The 12,741-nt window shown below is 36.2% G+C and overlaps 1 protein-coding gene across 2 annotated transcripts; it reads right to left on the reverse strand.

Moving 5' to 3' along the window:
* Positions 7,276–12,018, reverse strand: LOC18611393 (auxin-responsive protein IAA9). 2 transcript variants are annotated; one of them, XM_007047626.2, is made up of 7 exons: positions 11,810–12,018; positions 10,097–10,792; positions 9,761–9,987; positions 9,480–9,621; positions 8,362–8,423; positions 7,872–7,945; positions 7,276–7,660 (listed from the first exon to the last, which is right to left on the reverse strand). In XM_007047626.2, the coding sequence occupies exons 2-6, from the start codon at positions 10,756–10,758 to the stop codon at positions 7,914–7,916; spliced, it is 1,125 nt and encodes a 374-aa protein (XP_007047688.1). In that variant the 5' UTR covers positions 10,759–10,792; positions 11,810–12,018; the 3' UTR covers positions 7,276–7,660; positions 7,872–7,913. The 2 variants fall into 2 exon arrangements, with proteins under 2 accessions (XP_007047688.1, XP_007047687.1); XM_007047625.2 differs by lacking the exon at positions 7,872–7,945.

Consider the following 12,741-nt stretch of genomic DNA (forward strand, 5'->3'; position numbering starts at 1 on the left):
AAAGATTAAATATTTATTTCTCAAATCGGTATAAAGAGAAACCCCAATGATGAAACAAATAAATTATCTAAGAAATGTTGCAATTTGGGAACGCAATCTAAGTAACCTATCTTTATATTACACACGCCCCATCTTATTGACTGTCAAAAGAAAAAAAAAAGTATGGCCAAAAATCTAATAGACCCATTTTCTCCATGAAACAGTAAACTCTTTATTAAATATATAAAGCCTAAGCATGCAACTTGAGTCTTGAAGGATTGAATCTTGTACACGAGTACAAAAGCTTAATTCTTCATTAATTGAAGCTCATCTGTCTACTCTTAACATCAATTTGTTGAGTGTTTATCACTTAAATTTAACGATTTTGAATGTTTCGAAATCTTAAGATTGAATCGTAGTATAATTCACTCAAAAATTTAATATTTTTATCTTTTAAAAAAATGAATACCGTTTGATATCAAAGCAGAGTTTCTAGCTTTGGTTTATGTGTGCTTTAAGGGACACATGCTCTTGCCTTTGACCACACTCTATTAATTGACAATTCAACCCTATTTGATAGGGAGCAAAAAAATTTAATTATTAATAATAACATTATTATATGCTTTTGTGAGTTTTATAACCAAAGATGTAAGCATCTTGTGGGACTATCAAGACCCACCTCATCATCCCTTTTACATTGAAACTAATTTAAAATTGTGCTAAATTTATGATAGGATCAAGGAACTAAATATATTTAAAATTCCCCCTTAGCATAACCCAATACACTTGATATGACCTTTAAGAGGACAGAATTGCCCCCAATTGACAAAAAAAAAAAAAGGGTAAGAAAAAGAAAGAGTAATAGATTTCCTTGCACATGATTTGGGGAGACAAGAGACACCCCATATGATGGTTATACAAAAACTTTGATTAGCTCTAAATTTTCAAAGGCCAAGTTGATTTAAGCTGTGAGTTATTGGCTTTACAGGCTTTACTTAGATCTAAGAATGTGTAATAACCTCAAGCTGCATTTGGAGAGGATTATGCACATTGTCGCCACAATGAATCCTTCAGCCCCGGCATTGGAGCATGAGAAAACCAAACAAAAATGGCAGCTATACAACATACATATATCAACTATTTTTCCCTTTAGTTGCAAAGCAATCAGCCATTTTGCTTGCACCATGGTGTACGACATCCAACATCTTGATAGCTTTTGAATGAACATGGAAATTGTTAATTACTTATGTTTGATAATCTTCTTCTTTTGTTTTTCTTTGCTTAAATTCTCCGAACATTGAAAGCAAATTGTTGAATATATAAACTCCAAGACCTATATCCTTCCAACTCATAAGAGAGAGTTGGTACTTAAGCCAGCGTAGATACCAAAGGCTTAGATTTGTTCCAAAGTGATGTTAAATATTAGTCAATTGAGCATTAAAGAATGTGTATTTAGTTTGGAGCTTCATGTTAAAGCATTAGGCTGCAGAGGAGAACATTCCTTCCCATTTCTCCCAGTGCAAAAGCCTTGGAAAAAGGCCTAACAATCTTTCCAAAACGACAGAAACCAATGATGGGAGCCAAGCTAATTAAACCATTAGGTTGGCCTCACATGTCCAAACAAAATGGATACATAAACTGACATAATTATGACTAAAACCAATGAAAAAAAAAATTTCAAAGTTCAGTCTATTTTAATCCTTTTTTTAATGTTCTGCATATGATTAGCAGTTAAAATCATGGAGATTCCATTAAACTGCAATTAAATTTAGGTAATCACATGGATAAGCAGAGAGAAAGATATGGGATTACAAACTTTCCACGAAATTTAGGAATGGAGAGAAGATTGATGGGGATTGAAAGATTTTTGGCTCTGGTTGGTGGTTGAGTGGCTGCCATTATTGGGGCACATGCCATAGACTCATAACTACTAAGAACCCTCACCAACCAGGAATAATTATTTACAGAGAAAATGTGAACCAGGGTTAACATGCAGACACAATTTATATAACAAGGTTAATGCATCTGATTGCAAAATGATTTTGAATATTTTACATGTAAAAGTAGAAAGAATTGAGAGGGCATCATGTTACAGAATATGGACAATAAGCTCAAAGAAGGATCTCTGTCCGTCTCAAGAACCAGCATAAAACAAGGGAATTTTTTTGTACATTCTTTTCCAAATTAAAGAATTCTTAATGGGTAAATTTAAATCTTTGAATCTTTTCTTTCTCCTGTTAAAGATCTGTAGTAATCATAGGGCGGCTACATTGTACAATGTACATAGGACTAATTTTTTTTATATGGGGCTGTAGAATATTAATTATCTTTAATAATGATTCGGTAATCTGTGTTATAACTACTCAAAAGACTCATCGGCGGTAGAGATGAAAGTTTTCGATTTTTGCAGAAAACGTGAAGAATGTCTTTACCAAATGGTTATGGTAGAGAGAATATTAAAGGCTTGATGAAAAGAACTGTGTGATGATGCTGACCTTAATGGGGTGGTTGGGGAAAAACGCGCAGAGCATAAGGGGAACGAACAGGGAGAGAAACATTTTTGGGTTTAGGATTTGCAGCCAGTCAAGTTCAATGGCTCCAATTGAGTTCATCATCATCATCAATGTCGTTGAACTCATAGAGGAGATGTGGAAGCCTGAGGAACATATGTGTTTAAAGAGCGACTTTGGTCCCATGATCAATTTATGGTCCTTGAATGAAACGAAAGCAGTCGATACAAGGCAACCCTGTATCCCCATGCAAGTTAAATTAAGAGATCATCAAAGCTTGCTTGATTATATGATTGATGCAAGTGAACATTAACTAACTCCATAATCATACTCTTCCTTAGCTTAAGCAAATGCTCTTCCGAAGAGAGGCAAAGGCAATTGGAAAGTGGAGAAATGGTGTCCTTGTCATCAAAACACCTTTTTAACCAGCAGCTGGAATGTTTCTTATCCATTCCCAATTGAGCTGAGTGCTGCTCACGTTCTCCTTTACAAAATCAAAGTTCCCAATCATGAGAAAGATAAAAAGGGATCCAGTACTGCATCTGACGACGAACTTGAAAGATAAAAACAAAGTTAAGAGATATCCAAGCAAGATCCAAAAGGAAAAGTTGCATTCATGCACTTTGATGAGTTATTGCGCGGCAAAATATATTGAAAAAGACTGGTGTGGTTGTGGCAGCGAAAACCCCTAGTTTGAAATACAGTAGTCTTTTTATCAATACCAGCCTAAAATTTCGTAGTGGGAAGGAAGAGGAAAAGCTGAAGCCATGGCACCATGGTTCAGCATCTTTCTCTGAAACATTCTGGGGAAATGGCGTGGCCCAACAAATGACACGATAGTACGAAAAGCTCGAGGCCATGTACGTTGTTTCTTTACAAGGAAGATCATCATCATCATCTTCCAACTTCTAGACCCAAAACATTACATTTTCGTGGGTCCAAATCATCGGTAACCATTGCTAGTCATTTTGCGTATGAAAGATAAGATGGAATAAAATCTAAAAACTAAGGGGCTCCATTTTTGTACCCCTATATTAGCTGGTAATGTTGCACCCAAATTTGTTCTGACCCACATCAATAAAACTGAGAATATTGCATACCTCCAACCAAAGGGAAACGTGAAAACTATAGAAGGCTAGCTATTTGTATGCTTGTTGCTAATAATTGAAGCTCATCATCCCCTTGGGGATTGTGGTTGAGTTTTGAGATGGCCAAGCCCATTTTCTGCAGAATTCAAGATCATGAATGAGCCCGATCTGCAATATTTTATTGCTAAATACAATTTTTTTGTTCTTACGCTGTCAAGAGTTTTCAATTTTTCCAAGTTAAACTTTGGTATCATGATGGGAGCATGATTAGGTCAGAATTTCACCTTTACACAGTAAGGGGATAACTTTTAATCGTTACAATTGCAAGAATATTCCATAGCAATGATTTTCTAAAAGAATCTATGATTACAACAGAATTCACCAGCCATTAGAGCTTTTTTATTTTTCTTCCACTAATTGATTAATTATTAGAACTAACCTCACTACTTACTCCAACTTTCTTTGATAGTAATTCTTAATGATAATTACTTAGTGGCACTAAGTCCAACTTCCCACAATTATATACTTTATTGCTTCTCTTCACATCAGGCATTTGATGACCTATTTTAACAGTAAGTTCTCAGAAAATGAAATGCAGATGCAAGGAAAGAATCCTGGTACCTTGACCAAAGCCAACATGGAGAAACAAGAAACAAATTTAACCTTCCACCAGTGAAAAGGTAAAGAACAGAAAATGAGCTTCACAGTGCTAAACAAAAAAAAGTAGTCAATTCAGAATGACATTCAGATTTGTGACTTGGATAATACTAGCAACTAGAAACAACCAAAGAAAGTGGCAACCCACAGAAAAGAAATACAAACAGATAGTGGTGGGATCACAAAAATGTTGAAATACCTAATCAAATATGCCTTGTGACTCCGCTGCTGTCAGCCTAGCTAGGTTTCTTTTAAGATACTATATCATATTCAGTGAACTAATCGAACGTAAAAATAGGGTTATAGCAGAACAGAAGATATGAAATTGTCAAAGATAAGGAGCGGAAAGTTTGTGAATCTTTAGATAGTGACAATACTGTAAGCTATCCAACTTTATTTGGTTGAACAAAACCACTGAAATTTTATAATAAGCAGAATCTGGAAGGAAGACCCAAATGAATTCGTATCAGAAACTGATTTTTCTGATTATTTAATGCCGGTTGTCATGATTAACCTTGCACTAATTTGGGAAAAATTTTTCAAAACAGCAGAGAGATTCTACTGGCACTACCAACGAGGAAGGGTAAAGCAGGATGGGATACAAAATGCTAACACTGTTGCCAATTCAAAAGGTCAACAAATCCAAATTGTAAAGTCAAAAGGCAATATAATCAATTTGAGATGGAGGAAGCTTTCAATTGGTGTATGAAAGCTCCATGCTAAAAGAATATATTTTCAGCTGGATAAATGGGCACTACAATCGGCAGAATCATGATGTTTACATACCAAAGAAGCCTACAAGGCTGGCTAGGACTACACCTCCCACTTTCAAATATCCTACTTTAGTTTAAAAATTTATACAATATGTAAAATGTTTCTGCCATAAACAGTGTGTTGAAAGAGATCATACAGATTTGAATATCAAATTCTATCTTCTCAGGTCGTGTTTCTCTTGCAAAATCATTGAACCTGGTATTCCAGTACAGTTCTCCAGTTGCATCTCATCCACTGATCCACACTTTTCACTCTTCGAGCATGAACTTGCAAAAGTATTTGGTCCTGGGAGGGAATGTAATGCGTTTTAATCGTGGTATTCCTGTCAGATATCTTCTTGTGTCATAAACATTTACATGAATCTGTTATCTGGTTAGCCCTACACAAACGTAAGTTCAATCAAATTGAGGTCTCAAAGAGAGGAGATATCTCAAATCTGACCAACCCCATATTTTATCTGATTGCTGGAATCAGGGATCTTTAGTCGCCTAAGAAATCAGAATAAGGAACTGATTTAGAATCAAAATCTGTCACTCTTCTTCCAATCTATTGCCTGCTATGGAAGTGGCTAGCTTACTTTCAACTGAACAACATGATGAATCCGAAACATTAAGAAAACAGTAACATTCATATTAATGTCATTGAATTTTATAAAATAAAAAGTACAACCTTTTAATGCGAAATGAAAGTATCTGTTTCAATTATGTAAAGTCCAAGTCAATACCGATTTATTGATCGAAGAAAACAACATAACAAACAATCTTACTAACGTGATAAAGGTTTACCAGTTTTCAATGTCTGCCACTGAAGCCCTGTCAGTATCAATATGAACTAGTGTATATAATTATACCATTTCAAAAAGTTCTTTAGATCATTCTGATAAAAGCTACCCACTCAATATCCTTTTATATTATTGTGCTTCTAAATGATCATATGATCTGCCGAAAGGCCTTTGATTGGGCCGCCCTTTCATGATTTAGTTTCTGAATCATGCATCACACAGTTGATTGAGATTCTAGCCAAGAACCATTGCCTTAGCAACTAATGCATTTCTTAAGTCAAAATACGTTACCCTTTTAAGATTATAGTAAAGAATACTCGAAAGACACTTGTTAAGATATTTTATTAGATGAGGATAAAAGATTAATAATATCATATTGGATCATTTATTTTACCCACAGAGAAGAAGTTAGTTGGCAAAAGTGCTTATTCAAGACCGGCATCAGTAGAGCTGTTAATAAGCTGCCGCTTTCAGCTGAAGAGTGGACTCATAGCTGACAGCAGCCCATCTAGGCGACCCTATGAAGTGTAGCCTTAGCCCCCTCAGCTCCCTGCAGCAAACCTCTTTAAAACGATCTGAAAAACCAATTAAACTTGGTCCTCCCCTGCCAAGAAGAGAGACCTAGTTTTACCATATTCGATGGAACTATTGAATTGAACCTGCTGCCAAACTGCTATTCCTCAAGCGTTGGTTGGTTCAACTTTCGGTCTGCAATAGCGGCAGTAAACAACATTATTTGGGTCTTCATTTCTACGCCTTCGACATGTCCCTTTCTCAATTTACTGGTACAGTATTCTTGATCTAATTAGCAGTTGTCTTGCGGCCTCCAAGATCAGGTTCTTTTTGGTAGGATTTGGGTTCTCAAAGTACCTCAGCCTACCCAGTTCTTCCGTTGTTTCAGAGATGATAAAAAGAAGATTCTAAAGCTGATGAGGTGAATTGAGCTTCCCCTGGATGATGGAAATGACCAACCAGGCAAGACCAACCTTGCCTAGCTTCGAAAATAAGGTACCATTTGATCAAACGAACCCAAGGAAACTGACAAAATAGTCCATGCAACGGATCCTTCCATCCAAAATGCGATCAGTTCCATCCTATGAACTGATGAGACCGAGCATATGCCTTGGTTAAACATCTGGGGTCCCCGCACATGCTACACATGGATACCCCAAGAACCAGAATTAAATCTCTCAACGGATCCCCTCGAGTCCCTAGAGGAATCATGGGAGTGGAAATTTGCTCAGCTTCGCAAAGAGGTGCACGTTGCCATGGCGGTTGTCGAGAAAATTGTAGAAAAATATTACATTAGATTTTATATCACCCTGGATGCCGTTGCTCCTCATGGTTCAAAGAGGTAACACATCACAGAGTTGATGTAGCGAGCAAGAGAAGGTTACTCTTAGCTTTGAGAGAGGCATCAACTAGACAAGGCAGGAATTTTGACAGGGAACCAGAATGCAAAATAGTAAAACAGTTTAATCACAGGTCAACAGATGAAGCAGAACAACCGGATGGTTTTAAGATAAAAACACGCAGCATTCAACGGAATACAATACAACTTAAACATTACAGGTTCCTATGAGGATATATAATATCCACAATCACTAATTTTCTTAACACTTTGGACAATCATGATAAACTTGTGACAAACATAAAGTAACACTAATTCTTCGTGCAATCAAACAAAGATGAGATGGAATTTGCCATGATCTTTCATTCTGCACAAGGCATCCTGCAAGTTAATGCTCTCCATTATCACAGCTTCCTCCACACTCTAGAATTTTCCACTTCAAATTTGGCAGGAGGAAGTTAATGATCACATCCAAAGTCTTTCTAGTTGCTGTTCTTGGATTTCTCCATTGCTCTAGGAGCTGTAGACAGGCAGAAAACACAGTTAACATAGCCTAAAACTTCGTCCATCTGCTGCCATTCAAAAGGCATTTGAACTATCATGAGCTACAGTAATAAGAAACGAGTTGAGATAACTGAGATATCAACATAGAAAGAATGATACGTAAACTAGAAAGGACAAGGGTACTATGCTTTCACCCTAGTGATAAAAACTATTACATGAAAACATACCAAAAGAAAATCCACTCCGTGGAAGATGCTTTGAAAATGAGCTCAGATGTCAAGGCAACAAATAGACATCTTAGCTGCAGGCATGAATATGATGGATTAATACACCTCCCATTCAAAAGACCACCCAGCTAGGGAGTACAAAACATAAGTCCAGATAACACATTTACTCTGTACATCATCTCCATTGTAAGCCATAAGATAATTCACTTTACAACTTAACTGATACTAATCCACACCCCGCACCCCCAGTTTTTCTATTTATCTTTATTTTCTAAACATTTGACAGGACATAATTTGACCAGTGCAGATCAATCCACAATGTGTGGAGTAGTATTTCATTCACATGTGCACTTATGCAAATGCACATAAAGGTACAGACAAACAAAAACTGAAAACACGTACATACAACCCACTATCAAAAGATGTACAAACAAATAATATGATCAATTTGATCCATTCTCAGAAGATAACTAAACCAAAAGGTACTTACCTAATCCAATCGCATCAGAGCTCTTCATGATTTTCAGCCTCTTGCATGTTTCAATAAACATCCTGCAACAAAATCAATTACATTTCAGGGTGTTAAGGTAACCTCAGTGAGAAAATCTCAATCTATCAGCAGGTATAGTTTTATCGTGCAGTACTCCAACAAGCTTCAAAATAGCCTATTAAATAAAGATCAAGTTGGCAGCCACCAAGCAAATCATGCATGTTTATTATATATGTGCCTCTGTGTGTGTGTGTGTGTGTAGCATGTAAATCTAGATTCTCAAGCTTGACAAACTAGCCCATAACTGATATGAAAATCTAACCCTGCATCTAGAAGATATAAGCAAAAATGAAATCAACACTTCTTTAAAAGGACAAAACATTCACAAGGACGACAAAGCAAAAGTTCATAATTATTTTTATATTTTTTTTCTCATTTTACCATTTTTGTGGAACGAAGTATAATGTCTCAAAGAGACTTCTTCACCAAACTCTTATTCAACTTTATACTGCTTAGGCATTATAATCTTGCAATTTTTTGCTGTCAAAACTTGGGTAATATGTCTTGAGAATTTTCCCCTTTTTGGTATAGTCATCTAACTAGTAAGCAAAATCATCCTACCCCTGATCCTAGCATCAAAGGTGATGTCAGATAAAAATCTCCAAACTGGAAAAGTAATGGACTTACATTATTGCAATTAAAAATATGTGAATAAGCCTGGTGGAATTCGTAATTATTAATTCTTAAATTATTCAACAATATATGCAGCAGTTACACACCACATTAATTGAAGTATTTGTCAGTATGAGAACATGTGGATGGGTATAAAAAGTAGTGCACATAAGCTATATCCATTAATTGTATGCCTCCCATAGATAAGAAACAGGAGAGCAAAAGTGCACACTGAAAAAAGTAATCATAATAAATACAAATGCATCTAATATTTCATACTTTGGATTTCATTTCTAACAACCAGAACTATAACTCTAATTAGAGAGATTCAGTCTACAAAGCTACTCCAAGAACTTGTGCCCGTGTGATTTAGGACTTTGAAAAGAAAGCAATTAGGAAAGAATAGTTATAATGTTAAACAGTAATTTTGAAAGATTGAAGCTTACTCCCATGGTACATCTCCAACAAGCATCCAGTCCCCATCTTTATCTTCGTATGTAAGCACATATTCTGATCCATGCAAAAGATCCTTCAACTTGCTCTCACTCAAGATTTCCTTCCCAGGAGAACCATGAGACCCACATTGACCTGAAATCATTGTAAAATGTAATCTATGCCAAATATTGGAACTTTTCCTTTATTGAAGATACAGGTAAGCACATTTCTGTGCATCAAAAAGGATTCAGATTGATATTGCCACAAGGCGATGAGAACAGCAATAGCTTACCAAGGGTAAAACAGCTGAACATCTTCTCAAGAGCAGAAGATAGTTCCCGATAAGTTGAATAAGTTCTCAAATCCACCTTCCTCAGATAAGGAGCCCCATCCATACTGACCTTGATAAAAAGAGCACCGGGACCTGGTTTTCCATCAACTTCATCATTGTTCTTTGAAGAAGTGGCCAGTGTTTTAGTCCTAAATGATCTTATTGGTGGCCAACCAACAACCTGTGCCCTGTCAAGGATGGCATATCACAACAACAATCAAATAAAAAAAGGCACAATATAATGCTCTTTATCCCATCCAATGCCTAAGAGCCCCTTCTCAAGTAACTTATACTTACTTGGCAGCAGGTGCACTGCTGTTGTTGTTAGAAATGCCAGTTTGTTTGAGGCTTGTTCCATTTGGGGCACGAGGTCGTTCTTGTAGTGCATTTGGAGGCCCATCTTTCTTTACAGATGCTTGAGCTCCAGAAGACCTTGCCGACAGCATCACATTGACCCCTGGATTACCAGGATATTTTCCGTGTCCCACAGTTTGTGGAGATTCAGAATCAGAACCAGCTCCAGGAAACATCCAAATTTTTTCAGTGTACACAGAGCCTTTCACCTCTGAGAATCCATCCATGGTGTCAGAGAACCCCCTTTTGTTTCCAGAAACAACAGTTTTCTGTGATGATGAGCAGATTCCATCTTTAGAAGGAAGTAGAGGAAACAGTGGTTTCTCATCAAGTTTTCCTGAGTTCAGTAAGCAAAGCTCTGGTTCTCTCTCAGGGGACTGGGATCCAGGAAGACCAAGCCTCAGCTCTGTAGCCTTCAAATTCAGATTGTTCTTGTTATCCTCTGTCAAGCTCGAGACACCAGAGCTGTCAACTGAGGAACAATCTGATAGTCCAAGATAATTACGCTCCTTTAATCCCAAGCCATTCTGGGAGATACAGTCATCAGAGGGAGAAGAAACATTACTCTGCCCTTCCTCCTCCACGCCCAGCAGCGGTTGAGACATCAGAACCCAAAACTTCTCAAGACAGCCTCTTTTACTGCATAGAAAATGAAAAAGAACCAAACCAAAAAAAAAATCAAATTTTCTGCTCATTCCAAGAAAGACACCTTTTAAGCCAAATTATATAAAAACACAAGATTCAACACAACTACAAATTACAACAGATCACAATCTGCTTACAAAGTTATCTAAACTAAACCGTCAAGTAGACTAGTCAATCATTATTGACGGTTCCTGAAAGAGCCATTCTGAATCCAATAACATCATCTGCGAAACCCACTTCAACCCATTTTTTCAAACAACTCCAGCTACCAAATTGGTTAATTCGGGTCATTTTTATTGCTTCTAACGGTCAAAATTAACGAAAATTTTCACTTCCTAAAGCTCAGATAATGGTGTAAGCTAGCTAATCTGCATTAGACCAATCTAACTTCTTATACAAAATTACATGCCAATGAAAAACGAAGTAGATTACCAACCTCAAGAAATATCCTTAGCTGTGGATGATAATTACTATATATTTACCCGTGATTTACAAGAGCGGCAGTATAGCCAAAACTGAGTCAAATTTTACAAAGAAGCTTAGAAAAAATCAACACTTCTAAGTACTATTGTCCAATAGTTGCTGAGAAAGAATAGAGCTTAAAATAGAAAAAAGAGTAAAAACGGGAAGCGCATATATTTTCTTCTAGCTCACAACTACATGTAAGAAGAAGAAATAAAGTCAACTGAAGTCTTGTGTATTTAATCTTTTTAGGAGAGTTGAATTTTCCGTTTTCCTTGAATAATAAGCAGAACATAAAAGAGAAAGAGAAACAGAACAAAAAAAAAAAAAAGAAGCAAAAGCAAAAATTAAAAAGGAATGTTTTTCTCCTTCCATTTTCTTCTTCCATCTTCTTCTGTTTCCGGTAACTAAACAGAACAAACTGATAAAAGCCCCAAACCAAAAATAAAAACTGGAGATCTTACTGCTGAAATGAAGCAGAGCTGCAAAACGAAAACAAGCAAAAAATGGCAAATATAAACAAAAATTTGAAAAAAAGAAAAAGCTTACCGGAGAAAAACTTGGCGGAGGAGACAAAGAGAAGAAGATCAATTACTGCCTTCAAAAATTGCAGGTGAAAATGCACGAACTGCAGAGGAAATAAAAGCAGAGAAAGAAATAAAGAGAGAGAGAGAAAATAAACTCCTCAAGGTCCTTCCATTAAGCAGAAAGCAACAAAAGCCATTCACCGAGAAACTCGAAGTAAAAAAAAAAGGAAAAGAGAGAAACCAAAAGAAGGGCAAAAGCGAAAATAAACGGAAAAAGTTGTGTAAATTTTTTAATCTCCTTGAAAAGAATGGGACCAGGTCGTTTTTATACTGCGCCGATCTAGGAGTGGGGGCGGAATCCAATCGGACGGTTGAGATCGGTATCGAGTTGGGGGATCTGGACCGTCAGATTGTTGAAAAGAATCACGAAATGAGTATCTGTCGTTATTACAGGTGGTATATTTGAAGGAAAGATGGTTTTGATTGGCTTCTGGTTCCTGCTTGCTGCTTTCTTTCTGGTTCAGTGACTGGGTTTTTTATAATTGAATAGTCGAATTTGCCCTTGAATTAATTAAGCATTGTACCTTATTCTGAAGGATTAATAAAATGACAATAACGACAAATTTTTTTTGCCCCCCACTCTAATGTGGACTGTGTTTCAAGAAGGATTAATTAACTGCTTAATAGGTACTAATACATGCTTATATTAAATTTGTTCAATTTATAAATCTTGTCCAACAATACTTGAGATGCCTGAATAAATGAGAAATAAAACATTATCTTTATTTATATTTATATATTACTAAAATTACCCCTAAATAGGGTCTGGTAATAACATCTTTCCAGAGATTATATTATAATTTGAAATGATAATATTTTTAAAGGTTTTGTTTGAGTTTTTATGACTGAAATCAAAGATAATTTAATTATAATTACATTTTTTTTATTGGGATT

The sequence above is a fragment of the Theobroma cacao genome, chromosome 1, assembly GCF_000208745.1.
Source record: "Theobroma cacao cultivar B97-61/B2 chromosome 1, Criollo_cocoa_genome_V2, whole genome shotgun sequence".
Classification (NCBI taxonomy): Eukaryota; Viridiplantae; Streptophyta; class Magnoliopsida; order Malvales; family Malvaceae; genus Theobroma; species Theobroma cacao.

Bases quoted from the DNA above. Each gene is read 5' to 3' on its own strand.
- LOC18611393 (XM_007047625.2), bottom strand. From the start codon at position 10,758: ATGTCTCAACCGCTGCTGGGCGTGGAGGAGGAAGGGCAGAGTAATGTT. The intron at 8,424-9,479 runs GTAAGCTTCAAT...ATTTTGTTGCAG, and splicing joins GTTGGAGATGTACCATGGGA to GATGTTTATTGAAACATGCA. The intron at 7,661-8,361 runs GTAAGTACCTTT...GCCTGTCTACAG, and splicing joins CTCTGATGCGATTGGATTAG to CTCCTAGAGCAATGGAGAAA.